The 22451-nt window shown below is 39.5% G+C and overlaps 1 protein-coding gene and 1 long non-coding RNA gene across 6 annotated transcripts in view; one reads left to right on the plus strand and one right to left on the minus strand.

Moving 5' to 3' along the window:
* LOC135294371 (uncharacterized) overlaps window positions 1–7554 on the plus strand; it is a 28555-nt gene extending 21001 nt beyond the window's left edge. Inside the window, exon 2 of the long non-coding RNA XR_010356479.1 lies at window positions 6470–7554. This is a non-coding gene — a long non-coding RNA (uncharacterized LOC135294371). The remainder of the gene's footprint in view (window positions 1–6469) is intronic.
* A 3395-nt stretch (window positions 7555–10949) lies between these two features.
* DEUP1 (deuterosome assembly protein 1) overlaps window positions 10950–22451 on the minus strand; it is a 44477-nt gene continuing 32975 nt past the window's right edge. For 3 of the 5 annotated variants that reach the window (XM_064409534.1, XM_064409533.1, XM_064409530.1), the window contains 2 exons: window positions 20337–20631; window positions 13770–14338 (listed from right to left, as the gene is read on the minus strand). In XM_064409534.1, the coding sequence (XP_064265604.1) occupies window positions 14168–14338; window positions 20337–20631 (466 nt within the window). In that variant the 3' untranslated portion in view covers window positions 13770–14167. Of the gene's footprint in view, window positions 13321–13769; window positions 14339–20336; window positions 20632–22451 lie in introns of those variants that run through there. The other 2 variants (XM_064409531.1, XM_064409535.1) reach the window with 2 other exon arrangements.

Raw genomic sequence — 22451 nt, forward strand, 5'->3', positions numbered from 1 at the left:
TACTTTTCAAAATTCCCATTTAGCTTCATGTCTAATCTGGCCAATCACCTTAGAAAGTGATGCTTTGGCCAGACCTTAGAGTTTCAGGAAGGAAAATTCCCCATCCAAAATGTGGTATGTCACCTCAAGGTAAAATTAGTTCTGAAGTAATGATAAAAAAAAATAAATCTGTGTTTCATGGAGAAGAAGCCTGGAGAAGAGGCGACTCGGGGGTGGCATTATCAGTCTCTACAACTACCTGAAAAGAGGTTGTAGTCTTCTCTCAGACAACCAGTGACAGGACAAGAAGACGCTGTGTTAAGCTGCACCGGGGAGGTTCAGGTTGGACAGTAGGAAGAGTTTCTTCACAGAAAGGGTGATTAGACATTAGAATGGGCTGCCCAGGGAGGTGGAGTCAGCGTCCCTGGAGGTGTTTAAGACTGGATGTGGCACTTAGTGCTACAGTCTATTTGACATGGTGATGTCTGGTCACAGGTTGGACTTGATTATCTCAGAGGCTTTTTCCAATCCAGTTGATTGTGTAATTCTGTGATTCTGTGGGGTAGCCTAAAATAAGACTTGTCCTTTATTAAATAGTACCCATGGTTTGTGTAACAGTATTACATGCAGTTCAGTCATTAATTAAAAAAACCCAAAACATTTGCCTGGTTTCAAAGCTAGGAAATAAAGCATCTCTGTTGCTTGGACCCCACTTTTGTTAGGGATGGGAAAAAGAATGATATTACTTCAGCCATCTTGTGGGGTTTGGGCTCCCCATGCTGGGTGGGGCAGCACATCAGGGTTCCTTCTGCTCTGTCAGAAGCTGCTGTTCCTTTGCAGTGGTCACCACCTCCACTGCAGGGAGCTGAAGTTCTGTGAGGTAAGGTGGATTAAAGCTTTGTGTGCAGGAGGCCCTGCACTGCTGCTCTGGCTGCACAGAGCCCCTGTGTCCATTCTGCTGGGACTGTGCAAGGAGAGGACGCTGTGCCATGGTCTGGGGCTGCGGCAGCACTCTTGGAACAATCCTGTTTCTCTGGTGGGGAGGGATGTCTTTGTCATGAGGATAGGGAGTGCTCCTGTTTTAGTGACCACACAGTGCTGAGCAGTGGTTCCCTGCTGGCCTGGCTTCCTCTTGCCCTTGGAGTAGGGTCCCTACCTCCTCTTTCCAGCTCTTGGGGCCAATGGTTCTTCAGCCTCCATGCAGCAACTCCGGCTGCATGACCTGGAAGTAATCAGCCCAGCAGCAAACATAAGTAACAAGCTGATAAATTTGTTGGTTTGGCTTCTTCTCAACTCTCATGCTGGTGTGTCTTAGTGATTGGGACCTGTTGGTCTGGGGGCTTTATAATGCTCAAATAATCTGAAGAGTATTGTCTGCTTAGATGTCTTGTGTCCTTTTTTCCAGCTGCTGGCAGGCAGTCTGAATACTGTGTGTCCATATCGTCTGCTGGTTTGTTGTTTGATTTTGTTTTTAATGTCTCAGTAACATCCATACCCCTAAGGGAAAATTTAAATTATAAAAATTAATTCCTGTCAGATTTTTGTTTGAATTTCAAGTTGTTTTGCTGTTCCAGGAATGTTGCAGTGTTGGTAGCAGGATCATGAAGCCAGGTTGAGCCAAATTGGCTTGCATACACATGTGATTTTGGATTTTGAGAAAAATGAGTCAGTTTAACATGGTTAATACATTCATGCTGTAAGGTTGGTGATAATAAGTTCTATAGACATTGAGACATGCAATTGCCCTAAGTGCAGATAAACAAAATCTTTTGTGCATGTGTTGCATATGCAAATTTGGAATACTCCAGGAGCAGTGGTCTAGCCTGAGTTGAGGCTGCCGTTCAAGACTCACAGGAGTAGCTTCGTGTGGTGTGAGGAGCTTTTAACTGCAGATTATTGAAGCTCAGGGTTAATTTTACCAAAAAAAGAAGATGACAGACTGGCATAGATGTGGTTGGAAGATTGTTGTTATATTTTGAAGGATATCACTCAGATGCCACTACAGCATTCTGGTATAAAATTGTCCCTGCTTTGCCACAATTGACTTGGTCTAAGAAGCTGTCAAATACTCCAGCACTGGTATGAGTGACTTCAGTGACTCAGTCCAGCAGTTCATGTTTTTAGGTTTTGACATTAGCTCTGCAGAGACAGTGCAGAGTAACTTAACCCAGATGACAGAATGAAGAATACTTTTGTATATAAAAAGCAATGCTGATGATGGGCAAAGAGGCACGTAATTGCTCTCGTAGGCAACCCAGAATACTAAATTAGTGAATTTGTGTTATGTTGAAGAACAATGATGAAGAACGATGAAGAATGTTGTCTTTAGGTTTCTCCTCAGTAACCTGAATTTTTTTACTGTTTTTTTTTTTTTCTCCTGGAAACCTTAGCTCTTTAGTATCAAGTTGGGGTAGGCATTGTGAGGTGGGCATTTCAAACAACTTCACCAAGTCAACACTCATTTTCTTGACTTGGCAATCAAGATTGTTTCTTTCTAGCCAGCAGGTTTCTGCTTTTGGGGGAAACTTTGCTATAGTGAACTTAAAAATAACCTCATCACTCTATGGAATTTTATTATTGAATTTTAAGTTTCAAAACTGATAAAAGTAAGGTGAAGTTACCATGTCTGGCTAGTGCCAGGCTGCTGTCATAGTGTTGTGTATTACAGGTATGCCACTTTTGCCAGTGTTAATCCCTTCTGTTGATGTTCTGCTTGTGTCCCAGCTGAGGGAGTTGCTGGCTTTCCAATTAAGGCAGTAATTGAACCAGTTTGGTGATCACTTTCTCCTTTGCCAGATGTCTGAGTCACTTGAGCAGTTAATACTGATGGGAAGTAGCCTTAGGAGGATGGCATGTGTGCAGCCTGTGGCAGAGCCCTCCCCTCTTCAGGGGAGACTGGCATGGAAAGGAGACTTGGCTTCTGTCTGAGGAGGAAAGGTGAGCTTTCAGTTCTTCTGCAGCAAGGTTTGAGTTTGCACAAGCCTGAAGTACCTGTGGGACAACACTTTCTCATTGACCTTTTGATAGTGGCTTGCTCTGAGATGTTTTAAATGAGCAGTGCTAATGAGACTGTTAATTACACCCATCCCAATGCTGTATTACTTCCTTCCTCTCTTCACTGGCATTCAGCCTTCTCAGAGCACAAGCAGGGTGTTTGCTGGCTGAGGGGGGATGTAGCTCAGTAATGTCAGATAATTTGTTCTCATGGACTGTGCACGCCACAGGGAACAAGACCCTAATGTTGTAATCCTGCCCCTGTCACTGTATTGATGTGCTTTATGGATCTGTTTCTTTTCTCCCATAATTTTTAGTAGTCAGTGAAGGCCCTGGGGGCTGGTGAGAGGCTTGACAGTGTAAAGCACTCTGAATGTGCTTGTACAACATGGGCTCTACAGTTAATTCGTATCCAGCTGAGCACTGGTTTTTCAGGCATGTTTCATTCCAGGATGAACATAACAGAATCTACAACATCCTGGACTTTTCCTGTGGGAAAGTGTTGTTTCTTGCAGCAACTGTCCAATCCTGGCAGTCATGGCTGGGCACCTGGTGGCAGCAGGACCCTGGCAGCAACTTCCAGAGATTGACCACTTCCATTTTATGGTTCAGTTCAGATGACCCCTAAGGCTTGTGTCTCTGAAAACGCTGGGTCAGTTTCGGTGCGAGTCCATCTCTGCCAGTGGCAAAGCCAAGTAACGCAGTCTACTGGATACATATTTGGAGATTGATGCCAGCTTCCCAAACCGGAGAGTGTCAGCTTGCAATTCAAGTGGTGCTGACGTTTGCGGGAAGGCTTTCTGTTCTAAGCTGTCAGATGTTAGCCAGTGTATGTAATTAACTTGGTATAATTCTGCTTCAGAATGAAATATTCATTTGAAAGAGACTTAAAAAAACCATCCTGATGTTTTTAGTGTCTGGGTAGTAAGTGATGCTGCACAGAACAAGGCATACATTTATCATTAGAGAGATTGGTTTAATGGCAACTCCTCTTTGTTACTGTGGTACACAGAAAGTCCCAGAGGCTTTTACTGTCCATCACTTCTTGGGTCTTGTGGGTAATCCAGGTACAAAACCCACAGATGTACATTAACAGTGGAACCAGAAAATAATACCAAAATACAGCCTGAAATACTTTGGTTGGCTAATTATCCCAAAGGACAAATGTAAAACTTTATTTTGCATAGTAATTTTTCTAGAGTTTGGTAATAAATCTTGTGAGCAGAGCAGGAGAGGGAATAGAAATGGAAGGGGTAAAAAATTTGTTTTGCCCCAGAGAACATTCAGAAGTTAGTCAGGGAAGTGATAAAAACACCATCAAACCAGAAACTCATGGCTTGCAGGTGGTGTATATCAAAAGCTCCTCCCTGAGTTAGAGAGCATTGAAGATTTGCTGAGAAGAAAGTTATGGAAGTTTAGAAATTACATAGCCCATTTGATTAAAAGATGGGAACAGGGTGTTGTGTGTAGTTGCTCCATCCAATTCTTGCTTACTTCCCCATCCTGAAGTTCATTGACCACTTCTGGTCTCTAAATCTGTTACATATTTTGATTCCGAAGGAATTGATTCTTTTTAAGACTTGAATTTTATTGTTTCCTCTTTTGAAAAATATCCTACGCACCAAGGTTCCCCTTTTGTGCTCTCTCAAAACTGAAATGAGGGGTTTGCCTTAGACTGCAAGCTGAATTTGCTGTTTATGATCAGAAAACAACTTCCTGAAAGATGTTTAGGCAGGGGATATAGAATTGATGAATCCAGCTGAACACTGAGATCTTGTCATGCTTAATTCCTTTTTTTTTGTTGGGAATGGAATTTTTTTATGGTCATGTTGGCTTTGTTTATTTGTTTAGATTGCATCCAGGATGGACCATACAAAGCCAGAAGTATTGATTCTTTGCCTTGTTGCTGGTTTTGTAGTACCACAGGCTTGCTGTGATAGTCTGGTCACTTCTATCAGTCCAAGTTTAGCAGAGTTATTCCACATTGTTCCTTAAATGATGCAAAGTAATTGCCTGGATGAGATTCACAGCAGACAGGTTGTTACCTGTGTGAAAGGATGAAAAGTCCTTTGTAGCTGCACATAACCTCTAGGTGAGGATTCTTGTTTTGTGGTGTTTTTAGTTCCGTTTTGCTTTTGTGATGAGGCTGATGAATGAGATTGAGTGGCAACACCAAAAGAAAGCATGTCACCCTCAGTGAAACCTCTTGTTTTTCAAAAAAGTAGTCATAAGACAAGTTGTAGCATCAACCAGAGATGACACATCAAGAGGAAATTGTGTCTGGGGTGAACTGAGCTTTACACCTTTGCTTGTTGACATATGCTCCTCACCTACAGCAGCACATTAAAATCATCTTTACATTTTGATATAAAAAAGAGGGAAAGAAAAGAGGAAGTTGCAGTAACCTGCTAATTACTACATACGTTTTATTCTGAGTATATTAGAATGATGGAAAAACCTGAGTTCATGATTTGCTTCAATCCAACTCAGTACCAGTAATTATAACCCTCCAAATCTGTGTTTGTTTATGTGTGGCCTGTGTCCAGCTGTTGTGCCATGGCAGAAATGGGGGATGTGGTGGAGAAGAATATAACTATTGGCTGGCATTCACCCTCACTGTGCAGCCAGGGAATTGCACAGCTCCAGGCAGCTCAGGGGCAAAAAAAAGTTTGGGATGGAAATGTTAAGCCCCTACTAACTCTCATTTCAGAGAGGCTTTCATACCGTGCTGTGTTTTTGTTAATCTCACTTTATAGATACTACTGTATTTAAAAATTGTCTAGGAGATACTACAGAACACCTACCTTCTACTTTATTGATGACTGGTTGTCTACACCAGTGGTTAGTAGACTTGTTATGGCTTGGGCTTCTTTTCAATTGTCAATGACAGCTGCAATGAGAATGACAGCACTGAGTCACATTATGATTTAGACTTTGTTGTGTGGCAGCAGAACCAGAAGTATTAAATTAAGCAGCTTTTTCTCCCCATTTCTTCCTGTTGGAGTACCCTTTATGCCAATAAATACCTGTTGTGGATGATAAATGCTTGTGGCCAGGTGTGTGCTTGCCCCTCCTTGTTCTGCAGGTTTGTGGGAGCCACAGCCCCTGAGCAGGGAGCCTCCTCCCTGCCTCCTCCAAGGGCAGCTGGAACCATGTGGTGATGCAAGACTAATTCAGATTATTTTCATTAAGTCTTTAGCTGTGTTACCTTTTTTGCCTTGGAGGATAAAATGTATGGTGCTGGGCTTTGTTTCTGGCTTAACAGAATACAATGTAAGTTCAGGGTTCTTGGACTGATACACACCATGATGAACTGCTCTGGTTTTTATGGGGAAAGTGTTGTGTGGATGAGCTGAACTCCATGATCCTGTTTCCTTGAAAGAAACTGCATTGGTGTCCATTGGATGAAAGATTTACCAAGTGGAGCTGCAAATGTTTTTAATGACTGGAATATGTGTAGATCTTGCTCAAAAGAATTGTTTTCTTTCTTTTGCAGTTTCTTGCACAGCCAACCACTCAGCAGAAAAGGAATTCTTCAGCCTCTTGTTTCAAAAGACCTTGAACAATCTTCTGCTGTTCCACTCCCTTTGGTCCCACATTTCAGCAAAAAAAAGATCCACAGAGGAGGATGAGGCAGCTTAGAGGAAAACCCAAAAAAGAGACCTCCAAAGATAAAAAGGAGAGAAAGCAGGCAATGCAAGAAGCCCGGCAACAGATCACCACCGTGGTGCTTCCCACACTGGCTGTCGTGGTACTGCTGATTGTTGTGTTTGTTTATGTAGCGACTCGGCCCAACACAACTGAATGATGCAGCTTTTCAGACTCTCTAGCTTTGGGATATTAATTTTAAAAAGAGCCAAAAGGAACTCTCTGCCACTCTTTTAGTACTTTGCAAAGGATCTTGCTGGTATTTTCAGTCTTTCTCTTGGCCAGAGTCCCACAGATTCTCTTTAGGAATGTAACATAAAACGTATTAGTGAATGTGCCAGTACGTTTTATGGTCCAGTTATGTGCCTTTCAGACTTTTAAAAATGGTGTTTTTCTTAAAGCTGTTTGAAGCTCTATATTGTAAAAGGAAATCGTGTTCTGCTATAAATTTGTAAAAATCAGCTTTCAGCTTTTATCACTGTTACAGATAATGTTGCTCCCATGAGCTCTTGTATGTCTATTTCAGAATTTCCAAAGAAGTACATTTCTTCTTTGTACTTAATGTCATATGAAGTGCTTTGATTCAGAAAGGATATATTTATTTTTGAATAAAGAAGTCTTACTTGGAATCTTCAAATTATTTTGCAAAAAAAATGTGACATTGTGAGAGCCTACATTGTGTAATAATTTTTTTCATCGACCACTATGTAGTTCACTCAAAAAGAATTTCTTTTTGGTGTGAGATGCCAACATGCAAAGTGAATACTTCAGGACCTGCTGGATGGAATCTTACAGAATTTGGACAGGGAGATTCTGCCAGGTTATGGTGAAGTAACTAATAACAAACTACATAAACACAGATAGTTGCTTATCTGAATGTTCAATATTTGAAACTGTGTAAGTGGCAATAAAAAGGTGGTTTTGCATACAAAACGTTGATTATTTCTTTTATTAAGAAGGGAGAAGTAACAGTGTAACTTTGGTCTCTGACCTGTTTGCTGAAGTGAGCTGCTGTCCCGTGGCATGCCCCCATCCCCTCATTGGAAGGAACCTGTAAGCACAGCTTGGGCAGTTTAATTCTAGGAAATTAAGGTACAAATTCTCATCAAAATGCCTCAATGACCCTGTATTCTACTATAGCCCTTTCTCATCCAAGTATTTTAAGGCACTCAATAGGCATTAACCTTCAGAAGAATCTGGGGAAGGAGATTAAGAACTCTTCACTGCTGCTTAAATGGAGGCCAAGCAAGGAAGAATGTTGATGCTATGGTGCACTGGTGCATGGCAGGAAATATTTCTATGCTGAAAGTTAAAGATCCCTTGAGTCTTTCCCTCATGTGTAGTCTTTTGGCTCAGGCATAGTCCCAGTGAAGTCAGCGGGACTCGTCACTGACGTGCCAGTGAAAGAGGGGGCTGTGTTTCCTGCATCACCCCCATGAACTGCTCCTGTGCAGAATGCTGCTGCCAGCCAAAGTTGCTTTACAAAAAAACCCACTTCAGGTGAGCAAATCCAGGTCCTTGCAGTGTACTTTGCCCTAAGGCCCATGTTCCCACAGCAGGGTGAGCTTATGGCTGGCTATAAACCGGGTCCACTGGGGATGACGCAGATACCTGATGGCACGAGGGTGGCCGTGGCTCCTGATGCGGTGCTACTGCTGTTGGGAGTGTCTAGAATAAATCTGGCCCTGAAGACCGAGATGTTTTTGAAATACAAAGTTTACTAGATCCTAAAGAAAGAGTTTGGATGTGCTGTGAGGTTGTTCCCCCCCGCAGCTTGCATCATAGCTGGGCTATGTGCACAACGAACGGCACAGACAGCATGGCCAGCGTGGTCTGACTGCAAGAGCGTTTACCCGCGGAGCGGCCAGCGGGAAGTCTGCCGGCAAACCCCTGTGCTCAGCGGGCCGTGTGCTGACACTGAAATTATCTGTGCTTTGCACTGACAACCACTTCCTTCAACTGGGGAGCTCTGAAATGATGAATCTGTAACGGTAATTGCTTAGTCTGTCATCTCCCAGCTGTTTCTGTTCTCCTAGGCACCAAATCCTTGTCCTATTTTTATTTTATCCTCAGTCAGGGATGGCTGCAGTGGAGCTCTGGTAGTTTGCACCTTTTTTAACTGAGCTCTTCAGCTTGAATAAAATTTGTGCCTGAGCAAGTGACCAAAAGTGTGTGCAATTTAAATATGCATGTCCTGCAGGGTACTTGGTGTCTTGGGTGTCTAGAATAGAAGTGCAGTTTTTGATAACCTCTTGCAGATTCCTCCTCATTGTCCTCTTCCATAGATTCTTAACCAGGGATTTCTGACCCTTCTTGTTCTGTAATACTTTGCGATGGCTCTAATGAACTTCTTCTGACTTTCCCGTCTCTGAGTGGTAGCTTATTTCAGTTCCTTCTACCTGCAGGGCTTTTTTATGAGCCCAGGCAATGATTTTATAATTCAGAGAGCCTTCCCTGAAATTGTTCAGAGTCCTTATGTGGTTTTGCCCCACCTTCATTTTCTGCAAGAGTTGAGTCTGTGACATAAGAGCAATGAACTGATGAACTGGCTGATAACAACTAAACAGGTAAAAGGTCAGTTGGGTTAGATAACATTTATGATTACTCCTCTAACGAGATGTTACATTTCTGCTATTTTTTTTCTTACGCCCTTCCTTTATCTCTTGTCATCTGTAAACTCTTCAGGTCACAATAATAATATTTTCCGAGACAAATGTCTATTAATATGGACCTATAGCTAATTAAAGATGTGTATTTCAATTCTCTGAAATGTGCAATTCTCTGAGTGCTAATTGAGAGGAAAATAGTGTTACACTTTCTGAATGGTTCATTATGTAGTTCCTTATGTAGAAGCTGGAATTGATTTCACAGTTCAACTTAAAAAAAACCAAACTATTTTTTTTCTCTAGTAAACAATGAAGTTGGATTCTGACATTTTCTACCAAATTCCCTTTTACTAGTACTGAATATGAGAATGTGGATTTGGAAAAAAAGGTATGAAGCCTCTGTAGACAGAAGCTGTCAAAAATCACTGAGTAATAATGGGGAAATAAATAAATGGTGGTTGCTCAAATGTCAACTTGTGTGAGCTTCTCAGCCAAAGGTGTAACTGTGCCTCTGTTTTTTTAACTGTGTGTATTGCTTCAACTGTCAGTTGCCTTCAAAAATGTCTTAGAAATAGGGTTTCAAACCTTTTCCCAGCATACAGTAGCTTGTGGGCAAAATTGAATGATTTATTACAAGCATTTTCCAGAAAACTCATGCTGAGACACTTCTTCAGCAGTGTCTTATGATTTCCAAGAGTGCTCATTATCAGGTGAAGTCATTAAAAACCTGCCATTTCCTTCTGATAAATCAAGTTATAGAAGCAGTTTTTAAAACCTGATTTTCAAAGCATAAATCAAATCTGAGTCAAATACTTAAACATCAAGGTTTGAATGGAGTTTTATAAATGTCTGCAAAGTGCTAAGAAAACAAAGTGATCGTGTCAAGTATTCTTGCAGTGGGTGAATGCCCAGCTGTGTTACACATGGCCCCAGCTCCCCAAAGCCAGGTGACAGAAGCCAGTGGCACTGCCTGGGGTCTGAAGGAAGAACTACTCGTATTTTAAGAGCTTGGAGAGATTTGCTCCTGGTCTCATGTTTCAATCCATCTACAAGAAAATATTTACTTATTCACTGATGTTCAGTTTAAATGCACACACCAGAGAAGATGCACTGTTCTTTTTTCAGACTGTTTACATTCAGTGCCCAGATGGTTCATGTACAGCTTTGAATACTCCTGTAGCTGTGGAAGAGGTGAAAGAAACAGATTGATCTGTTGGTTTAGAAAGGGACACAGGAATGCAGCATATCATAGTATATGGCATTGCTCAATCAACTAGCAGAAATTTAGATGCAGTACATTAAATTACAGCCTATTTATGGATTTGAAGGTGTCCATGTGATTAAAGAGTAACTCCACCACAGAGAACTTTGAGATCTGATCCCCACAGCGAGGGAAAAACAACACACAGCTCCCACATTGGTTTACCCAACTCCAGTGAACTCTGCTTAACCTAGAATTTTCTCAGCAGAAGCTGTGTGTGAGGAGAAAAAAACCCACATTTTCCTAGCACAAGGCAGTTTGTGTGTAACATCTAGTAGATAGCTATTTTGAATGGAATTAAACTGAGAAAATAAAAGATTGTGAATGACGTAACTGGCTGTTGTAGGTTGTAAAGCCAGAGGAGAATGATACAAGCTAAGGACCTTCTCTCCAGCACACTCTGCCAGCTGTTGAGTCTGTGGGAGACGCAGGAGCAGAGAGCAGCAGGAGTGAGAGGAGTTCAGCGCATACCTGAGCTGGCTGTGTAATCCAGGCTTTGATGGCTGGCAGGACAGACTAGATGTGAAGTCACCTGGGGCTCATGCATTGAGCAGTCTCTGTTGACAGCTTCCTTCTCATTCCCACCGGTGGTGTTTAGTTGAGCTTTGAATTATTAAGTGCTGGTGGGCTTGATTCTGTGGCTGTTGTAGTGCTGTTAAACCAGGAATTAGAACCAGTTCCACTACAATAAAGCCAGAACAGTGACACTGGGGGGTTTAGCACTTCCTGTACTGTCTCTGATCACAGCACAGATTTATTGGCTGTTGTTTAATTCTTACCCTTCAAAAAAGCAAGAGAGCCGTGCCTGTGATTGTTTGTTGGTTTGTGGGTTCATCTGGCACTGTGTTTTGCTGCTGCAGTTTGAATTCCTCTCTACACTGGCTCAGAGTACCCACTGTCTGACACTCTTGCATTCCTATACTCCTAAATTTCCCGTACATAAAAGGGGAGAGTAAGAAAAGGAAGAAAATGCGCTAAATATTCTACTTTCATGTGAGCCACTTTTAAATGGCTGTTTAGTATTCAGTAACTGCTGTTTCAGCCCCCTCTGAGAAAGTTTTGGGAAGTGAATTGGACAGCAATGCTCTGGCAGCTCTTATGCCACCAACTACTTCAAAATTACATCTTGATGAAACATGTTGGCAACTGCGTGCATTTGACCTCTGTTTTTCCTTCAGCCAAAAAAAAAAAAAAGCTGGTGGCAGCCTGAACCATTGTTCTTTGTATTTAAAACAAATCTTTCAACTGGGAGCCAAAAAATTGCTTTTCAGTACAGCTTTGAAAAATCATCAAAGTCCAGCAGCTTACAAAAATTTTCCATTGCCTTGCTATTCACGAAGTAGAAAATACATTTTTTGTATTTTTGGGCAATATGCAGCCCCTGAAGATTGCACCTTCTCCTGTCAAATGAGCCTAATGATTAATACTTTTTTTTTTCAGTTTCATTGGTGTTTTGAGGAATTTATAGCCTTTGACCCTTCTGATTATTCCTTCTTTAACAATATACATCCATGTCCAACCCCTGTCCATAAATGAGTAATTTCTCAGTCTTTATTATTTTTGCTCTCCATTCTTTGAAAAGTTTTTCTGGCATGATAACATCAGGAAGATGTATCTTCCTTCAGAAACCTCTCATCTGTTCAGTTGAGCTTCTGCCTTTTAATGCAGCTAATTCAAACCAGTGGCGTGGCTCCACAGCTTTACTATAGTAGCAATGGGCTCATTTAAATTGGGGATTGTCAGATGAACAACTTTTGCTGTTTGGTTGAGAAAGAGAAGGACAACCTTTCTGGTTAGTAGGTGTTTAAAAAATAAATGGCACCTTGACCCATCATGTCCCAGCACATTTGTGGCACAATGCTCTCTGAGCAGGCAATAACAGTAACAAGTAGGCTCTTCAGATCCAGGTACTTCACAGTTTTCAGTGCTCCTCACAGGCAGTTTATTATATGGCATTGCACAAAAGCCAGGCTGAAACTAACTCTGGTATTTTATTAGCCAAAATTAGTAGCTTGCCCAGATCTTAAAAAGCTTTAGGAAAAAACCTCATCATACCCATTTTTTGATTATTTTGTTCATTCATTCTGCATCATCTCACAGATCTATACCTTGAGTGGTGTCCTCATGCCTGAACAGGAGGCAGACACATACATTTCTTTAAAGATTTGGAGCAGATTGTCATCTTGTATGTTTGAATCTGAGAGTGGCAAAAGACTCTGGCTAACTGGCTATTTATTTTGCTCTTCTTGGCAGTATTTTGCTGTCTTCTTGCTTATACAGATCTTTCCCAGCTTAAAATTTAGCTTTATTTTCAGAGGTTTCTGAATTTCTTCATTAATTCTTTTAAAACTGCATCTCCCCCTAAGCTGACAGTACGTATATATTTAGTTTGTTCAGATGTCCCTCCATTATCTTTTTATTCAGTCCTTGTTCCTCCAGCTGAGTCTAGTAATTTTCCTGAATTTTCCTGTAGAAGGTTCTTTGATGTTCTCATCTTCATTGCTCATTTTACTGCAAGCTGAGCCAAACTGGTATTTAAAATCTTGGTATTTTGTGTAAGTATGATGTAGTGTATTTTGTCTTAGTGGAAATATAGCATCGAAAAACAATTTACATTTTAGCCATGGTCCTGAATATTAATGAGACTTCTTTTACTCACAAACTGGAGCAGTTTGACAGCCTGGTATTATTTTTATCCAGATTTTCCCAGGAAGTTGGCAACAGTATATGGTGGAAAGCAGTTCTTCAGTATCTCATTCACTGAAATTGGTGGTTCATCAACAGTGTCTGTAATTTCTGTTTCGCTTGCACAGCAATAGAATTCAGTGTGAACTGCAAATAAAAGGAATCTCAATATTATGCAGATTTTCAGCACATGTAGTTGAATTAACTCTGCTTGGTTATATAATGTTGTCCTATGATGTAGGAAAATGTAAAGAATTTAGAGCCTTACCTAAGACTGATCACACATTGTCTGAATTAAATTTTTTCTCACTGTTCCAATACAGTTAAACAATGAGCCAACATAGTAACAAAACTTCAATCCAAAAGAGGTGCTTTTAAACACGGGTTTTAAAAATTGTAAAGTCTAAATATAAAGTGCCTGAGATCAGGTTCTGCCCCTGGTGAAGTCTATAGGTCTGGTAACAGGGAAAATATGGGTGGCTTAAAAACATGTGCTTGGTCTTTTAATGTTCTTCTCACAGAGCACCATTTCCAGAGGCCCAGGGCAGCCAAGAATCACCAGAGCATAGATAAGCTTTTCATGCCAGGAGCCGACACATGGTTAAAGGCCTTTATTATTTTTCTGTACAATCTAGAGAATTTTCTTAGTTGATTCTAATTTCAAGGGAATAATTCCATTTATTAGCCCTCTGTACATGACAGAATATTAAGTATCTTAATTTACAATGCTGCAGCAGGGTCTCTGCTGCACACAATTTAACTGCACAAAACCCACCTGTATATTTTAGAATATGTTCAGAGTTTATTTTGTCAGATAGTCAAGTTACAATATACTTAAATCTGTAGGAGAATGATGATTTTCTTGAAAACTTGGTGTTACAAATACATTCTATTGGCAATGTGCCTAAATACATTAAGCAGCTAGTTGCAGATCTTAGTTCTGAGAAACTCATGGGTAATTACTTGGTTTGCTTTTCTTAATTGTGGGACTGACTTAAGTATGTCTGCTTTGCTGCATCCTGGCATACTTTTTTAGAGTATTTTCAGAATATCTTTGCAGCTCTTCAAGGTGTGAATTTAAACGTTCTTCAAATTCTCTTGCGTGTTTCTCTTCCTCTTGAAGGAACTTTTCTGTTGTTGCAAGGAAGGACATCTCAGGGGGAGACTGAGCAATGAACAGAAAATCATGGTTAGGAAAAACCAGCAAGTGCTTCAATCTGTTTGCATTATCAAATTCTAGATGTGAAAAACATCGTGACCTACAGCAGCTAATAACACTATAATGCTTTACACCTCTTCAAGAAAGCACCATTTTTAAAGTCATCCATTTTTAAAGGCATCCATGTGCCTAAATGACATGAACTGAACATCATGTTTGATTATTTCTGATATCCATAGCATTAGGATGTAGCTGGGCCATAAAAAATTTAAATATCCCACTAGACAGAATTAAGCTGCTGCAGAACCTCCAAAATCTATCAACTACAGGTTATGCTAGTTATTTGTGTAATGTAGACCAAGGCAGAGGACAATAATCTTTTTTTGGAATGACAGAGTATAATTATGTTGGATACTGCTGATTGTCTCCTGTAATTTTAGCTCTCTGCTTCTGTGGTATGATGCTTTCTGAGGAAAGGAAGAAAACTTGTGCTCATTTCAGTACTATTAACTCCAAGCCCTGACATTCTGGAGAATGTACTAAATTTTTGTTCACTGCAAGTAAATCACTGAAAAAAATCTTCTTTCCATTTAATGAGCATTTAGTAGACTCAGACACAAACCATACCAATAATCTGCCTTTAGATGGTTGTCATGGGATGCAGAGCTGTATAAAGCAAAGGACATGTGTGAATCTTTGCTGGAAGAAGTTCTAAATTTTTAAGCACCAATTTCTGTTAATTTCCTTGCTAATACCTAGGATGCATTCATTGAAATATCTTTATCAAAAGAAATATGAAATAATTTTTCTTTTACTAACGATACTATGCCTGTTTAAATACATTCAACAGTATTTTTGTAGAGATAAATGCAATTTTATAACATTAATTTTTAAGATCTGGCTGAGGAAAAAACTTAGTATAGGGGCTTTAACATAAAAAGAGAGGTAATCTATTTTTATATTGTCATATATTGGGAAAAATGATTGACATCTTTAATCTTAGTTAAACCTCATCTTTAATAGTTTTTGTTACTAATAAAGTTATTAGTCTAGAATTTCAAGGGTTTTTTCTAGAATTTAAAAATGTTTGAAGTTTATGTGTTAGCACATCAAATAGGAATTCAAATATTCAGATGGTCTGCAGAGCAGGCCAATTATATTACATCCATAAACTTTTACTCCAGGCTCCACTGTATCAGAGTGGGGTATTCCCTATTTCCACACCAACTAGAGACAGATTTGGACCTTGTTTTCAACTTCATTGAAGACTGTTCTTTAGCATCTTTCAAGGCTAAAAGATACTGATTAGAAAAATGCTCTAAAGCACCAATCCATTCAAACTCTTTTCAGCAGACTCTGAGATGAAATTTAGAGACTTCCTATAGGAAATCCCTTTTCTTTTCAAAGTACAGAAGTGAGTGATAGCTGGAAATAAATTCTGAGTTTAATACCATCCTTCTTGAGTGACAGAGGCTTCCTGATGTATAGGGCTCCTAAAATGAAATTCACAGGAAAAGCAGAATCTTTCTTTTCTCAATCCCTCCAAATAAATGTTTTAAAATGATGGGCAAGATAAAGTGACTTAATTTGACATGTATGAATAAGAAACCTAAAAGTATTGGATCACTTCTTACCTTAACACCCCTGTCTCAATCCTAGTACTAGCAAGAATAAGAAAGAACACCAATCCTCTAAAGTTTAAGAAAATGGAGGGACATCTCCTGCCTTTGATTTTCTTCATAAACACGTGCATGATTTCCCATTCATAAATTATCAGTGTTCCCATATGAAGAGTTTTTCCTGACATTCTGAATGTCATGGCTACATGCCATTTATTCCTTCATGGGCTAGGTCACAAATACATCTCCTTGTGATGTCAAGATTCAGTGACAGAATTGTTAGTACTATTTTAAGTTATTTGAAGAAGGCTTTTGTATTGTGAAGAATACATTGAATTTGGAGGCTTTACTTAAAGAATCACTATGTGTTTCCCTTTCATACCAGAAATGAAATCACTGATTCAATGCTGAGCAAATAAAACACTTTCAGTGAGAAGCATGAAAAACTGGGAAAATCTGAATCTGAAATACAAATTTAGTAGATGTCATCACCTAGAGAAAACTGTCATGTGAGACTCTTCCTTATGGACTGCAGATTTACACAAGTGCCAGTCTCAGAAACTTTACATCAAATTAGAAAAGATTCTCAGAGATTCAAGATAACAATGCTTAGCAATACTGACTTCTCATTGGAAACAGACTGGCCTCACAGTCAAGCTATCTTCCCAAACTGTTGAGTGTCCTTTGCTTCAACTGGTACTTTGATGTGTTTCTTCTTGAAATACACTGTAAACTCCAAATGAGACATTTCTGAATTTCCTCAGAGTTGAGAGAAAAATGTTTATCACTTAGAATAAGCAGGTCGTGGCTCCCCACAGCTCCTTACCCGAGGGTTAGACATCACAGACTATGATTTTAGATAGGTCCCTAATGCATTGTTTTTCATGCACTTTGAGAGGAGGTTTTAGCTAAGCAAGTCTAAAAGGCAACATTCCTTGTTAGCAGCATTTTGTGTTCCAAGCCTCTGGTCTGTTCTTTCATTATGTTCTTTATTGTCTTTACTTTTGGCCTCTGAGGAAGAAAAACCACAAAGAAAATGCTTTAATCCATGTCTCAGATAAGATTCATGGTCCTTGGTTTGGAATTTCTTTTTCTCAGATATTTCTGCTTTTATGTCTTTTGGTTTTCTAACTGAGACTGGATAGGGATGGGTTCATCATAAGCTTTCCCTCTAACTTCTTTGGGTAATAAGGCAAGAAGGACTCTATTTTTTCACTTCTACAGTGCCAGCTGATATCACATTTCTTTGGTGTATACCAGTACAGAGAAACACCTCTCTGCCTCATCATTTGCTGCAAATGAAGGAATGCACCTGACAGAGATGCATATTTCTATAGATGAAATATGTGCTAAGTATGTCTTCTCCTTAAATAAAAACTACCCAAAGTGGTTAAGAATTCATTCTAGATTGCTGGGGAGGAGCCCTTCAGGAAACTAGCTCTCTCAAAGAGCTGCTTCTACTTTCCAGGAAAGGTTATGTAATACCAAGAGTAGAAATTGGTCTGGCTAATTTTAGTCTCACAGTGACTAAATTTGGGATGTCTGGGGAGGAGTTTCCTCTAACCCTACATTGCAATACATCTTAGGCAGCAGGTGCTGTCTTAAACGTGCTTCTGCTCATATATGAAAATTAAGTTTGAGACACCTAGAAAATTGCTGAGTGACATAGGAAGATTTTTAGAGGGCCTACGTAGCTAGGAAATAATAATTCCTAGGAGTGAGAGGCATGGACGATAGCATGACTCAGGGTAGGATCAAGACTGTCAAAATAATTCCTATGATGTCCAGTGGTAAAATTTCCACAACTTTCCATTGCAATCCATTTATTAAGCAAGTTCCCATATTAATGTTAGAAAATTTCCCAATGCCGAATTTAAATTTTAATTATTACAGCTTTAGTCTTGTATTTCCAAACCTTAAAGCCAGAACAAACAACTGTCTATCATCTGAAGAGAAACTTGAGAAACTATTTATGACTAAAAGATCAACCAATCATTTTCTGAAGTTGTTCATTTCAGAAAGAGAGCACAGCTTAAAGTACTGTTTTGAGGAAAAAGTATTTCCCTAGATCTGGAAACCCGTGAAACAAGAATTTTTGGGGTTATGGGAATTTCCAGTGAATCCCAGCTGAGCTTTCTAGTTTATTCTAAGGCAAGAATGACTCTTTCTATACAAGTCACCTCTAAGTAAGAATGTGAAAGGGCGGAGGTTTGTTTATTAATAAATTAATTAATTATAATTATAATTAATCAAGAATTAATTATAATTATAAATAATTAATAATTAATTAATCGTTTATTAATAAACGTTTATTAATCTTTCTCTGAAGATTCTTTAGCAGGAGCAGAGATGTAAGTCACTGTCTAAAGCCCTGCAGACTATTTTCTCTTTTCCCTCAATACCAAGAGAGTTATTTTGGTAGGTATCAGCACATCACCTGGAAATATGATGTTTTCAAATTGTGCTACAAATATTCTTCAGCAAACTAGTGCCTTATAACATTTTCTGAAGTTTTGAACATACTGGAGATTTCCCATCAGTCCTGTCCCTGTGTTCTATGCCCCTGAAGACCTCAGAACTCTGTCAAAGAAGTCTGGTTTAACATATTCTGTATTTTTCTCCCTCCTTCTCCTCAATGGAACAGCTTTGCATTTGAACACAGAACTCTGGAGTAACAGAATGTTGAATGATTTCTGCACTAAAACTGTGGTATCCAATGTCAGCCTGAGTGATGATTTAATTTCAGTGGTCTGAACTTGTACCTGTTTCAATGCCACTGATTTGGACCTGGACTCTGCATGAGAAATATCTCTAAATATCTCTTGCTTAAGAGTTTTGTTATGTGTTTGCCCACATGCCAGCTGGAAAGCCTTGGCATTGACCCTGGCCTGAGTGCCAGCTGGGAAACAGTTTCCCTGCAGCTTGCAGAAGTGTCTCAGAAAGGACATTTTTCCTAGGCTGTCTGGAAAGAGAAGCTTTGTTTATTTGGTGTCTTTGTCTGACACTTCTGACAGAAGAGAGAACTGGTGTTTTCAGACTCATCTGGAAAAGTCCAAATGACTATTTTCATGATTAGCAGTTTAAAGAGGAAAAGTCTCAAGCCATAAGAAACCAAAAGCTGTTTACTTAAAGTTCCTGTGAAACATAAGAATATAAAATGGAAGTGAGGTCAAGCACCTGGGACTACATGGTTGTCACTGTTCTCAGACTATTGGGACAAAGCTGATGGGAACAGAGTCAGTGAAGGACTGTACTGCAATCCCTGCTTCCGAAGTGCACCATCATTATGGTTCCTCCTATCAACAGTGAGGTTCTGGACTATGGAGACAGCTTTGCAGCAGCCACATCTCTGACAGGAAAGGCTGTGCATTTGTTTCTGAATGGACAGCAGAACCGGGATACAACAACCACAGGTACTATTGCCGGTCAATCCCCCCTAGTAAATGCTGAAGTCTTCCCTCTTCTGCCTCTATAGGTTCAGCCAGAGCCCTGCAGCTGAGAATCTCCTGGTTACAAAGATCCATGTATCACAGCTGGACAGAGGGAGGGAGGCCTGTAGTTCCTTCTTCACTGACATTCTTAGTCTCACTGCTTACTGATGGTATGGTTGCATGGTTTGAGGTCAGGAAAGTGCTAATTGTCAAGTGCAAAACAACAGTGGCCTGTAGTGAAGGCCTAAGAAAGAGAAGATACTAAAGAAGAGGATAAATCCCAAATTTAAAGGGAGCTCTAAAGCCAAGTAATTATGGAAATGTTTTCTTAAGTTGTCCTAGGCAAAGTGGGATTTGTTCCACTTGTCATGGAGGGTGATAGTCTCCAGACTATGAAGACAAAAATTAAGAATGCTGTCCTATTATTCTTTCACTTCAAGAAAAATAAGGATCACAGCACTTATAATTTCTGTTTCTTTTCGAATACAATAGCTAACATATGGAAAATAGTTGCTATGATTTTTTCTGATTTCATCCATCAATCAAAGAGATGTAGATCAAATAGGAACTTGATTTGTCTAACAGCACTTAAGGCAGTAAGTTTGTGGGTATTATGGAAATACACTTGAAGCAGAGTGCTCTTATATAGGCAGTACAAAGCAAAAAGTGCCCCAATATAGAAGTCAATATAATGTAGAAATCTTTCTCACAGTCACATAATGGCAGGTAATTATCACCACTGTTATTAGAACAGAGGTATGGCTCAGCAGGGGATGTTTAATCTCCAGAAAAACAGCATTTCTGTTAGGACAAGGTATTTCTATTTTTACTGGGCTGGCACTGTATAAATAATAATGACAACAAGAGTGATCTAATTTTTGGCTCCTCCAAGGCTGCATTTGGTCCACAGATGGCTTTTGAGAATATATGTGTTATAGGCAAATAGTTACTTACCGATAATTTGGTTTCTTCTGCATTGTAAGCAGGGCTCTGAAAGCTGCCTGTTCTGCCCACTTCAGGAAATGGCCCAGGAAGGCCCAAAGGATACCCCACTGGTGGTAATGGAGATTTATAACCTGTTTGCTTTTCTCTGTGAAGTGGATGAGAAGATAAAGTGCCATCACTTTTTGAACCAGTGATATTGCCTTGGCCATGCAAAGCAGGATTGCAGTTTCTGTGGTATCCATCAGCTGTGAGCATAGCAGTCTGTTGACATTCCACTTCCCATGAATCTTTATTTTGGAAGGATCTAAAAGAAAAAACCAAAACCTACATATGAAGCCCAGTTAAAACTCTTAAGCTATCACAGCAAAGCCAAGGATTTTTCATTTTACTTGTTTACACAGTTTTGATTACTTAGCTCTTCAAACTGCTTCATGCATGAAGTTATGGGCATAAGATTCAGCATTACCAAACTGCAGCAATTTAACAATTCCCACCTAGGTTACTGTAAAACTCTCAGTGTTCTCTCTCTGTCTGCTTCGGCTGTGAATTAAACCACTCTAATTTAAACCCTTTCACTGGAGCTTAAGTTGAGGAACCTTGCCTTGGTTGGTATAACTGTGGCAGAATGAGCTAAAACACAAACTCCCCTCAGGTACTGAAGATGCCAGTACTCCTTAAGTGTTTGTTACCTATCCTTTGCTAATGGCTACCATTCCTTTTCCAGTGGGAAAAGCTATGAAAGCACTCTTTGGCCATGTCTAGGAACCAGAGTGAATTCAGCCACACAAATAGAGGAAATGTGAAAGTGCGAGAGAAAAAACCTATTATTAGTGGTTGGATAAGTAGTCAATTTTGAACTATTAGTATCTTAAACAACTATGTTCCAGTGGCTAGAATTTAGAATAAATACTTAAACAAAAGAATAGTACAGGAATCTTTAATTCTGCATTTTTACTGCAATGCTAGTTTTGCCACTGATTGAATAGTAATACTTTGGAGATTAATAAAAAAAATATTAGATTTTTAAAATGCACTCTCTCAAAAATTGTACAATAACACGCTTTTGTAACAATAAATGAAATCTTCAGGCTTAAAAAATAATTTTTAAGCATATTATTATGATTTTCTCTTGTATCTCAGTAATCAGAATTGATGTTCAAGTACACATTTCTAATCATTTGTATTTCTGTAAAGCAAAAACTATTAGGGTTAATAGCAACTTAAAAAAAAAAGAAAGCCATTTTCCTCCCATTCCCAAAATAGTTAACTGAACAATTCTGATACTGTATTGATAAAAGCAGACAATTTTGAGACTCACTTGCCCAGATGTCTGCAAAATCACACTAATTTTCAGTTGCATCATTCCTTGTATTATATACCAAAACATGCAAAAAACCTTATTTTAGATTCTATTAATTTCATGTTACAGTATTTCTAGCTGAGATAAAAATTTCCATTGTACTGAGGTCTGTGCTTATGATGAAATTTTAGTCTTGGGAAGTAACTACTAAAACATGATAGCAGTTTGAACAGATTCTATCATTGCAAACATCCTAAAACACTCTAGTAATTTGAAATGAAGCTATAAAAGCTTTTTAAGAGCATGTTCTCTGCCACTAAAATATAATTTAATAAATATTCAAGACTATGCAGTGCTACTCAGTACTTTTTTCTCTTTTTAAATAAAAAGAACTTGCCAAGTGCAGGGAAAAGACAGTGTTTTCTGCAGAAAGATCACACCATGATTTTCTAATCTTAATTTAAATATTTGGTCTTGGGAGAGAGTGGCTGTGCAGCCTTGATGGACCTGCTTTTACAGAAGCCCTTCTGCTGGTTTTCACAGGGACAGAGTTGATTTTCTTCACAGTAGTTTGTATGGGGCTGTTTTGGATTTGTGCTGGAAAGAGTGTGGGTAACACAGGGATGTTTTAGTCACTGTTGAGCAGAGCTTACACAGGGCCAAGGCCTCTTCTGCTCCTCATCCCACCCCACCAGAGAGGAGGCTGGGGTGCACAAGGTGTCAGGAGGGGACATTGCTGGGACAGCTGATCCCAGCTGACCACAGGGATATTCCAGACCATATGGGAGCATGATCAGCAATAAAAAGCTGGGAGAAGGTTGCCT

The sequence above is a fragment of the Passer domesticus genome, chromosome 2 (assembly GCF_036417665.1).
Source record: "Passer domesticus isolate bPasDom1 chromosome 2, bPasDom1.hap1, whole genome shotgun sequence".
Classification (NCBI taxonomy): Eukaryota; Metazoa; Chordata; class Aves; order Passeriformes; family Passeridae; genus Passer; species Passer domesticus.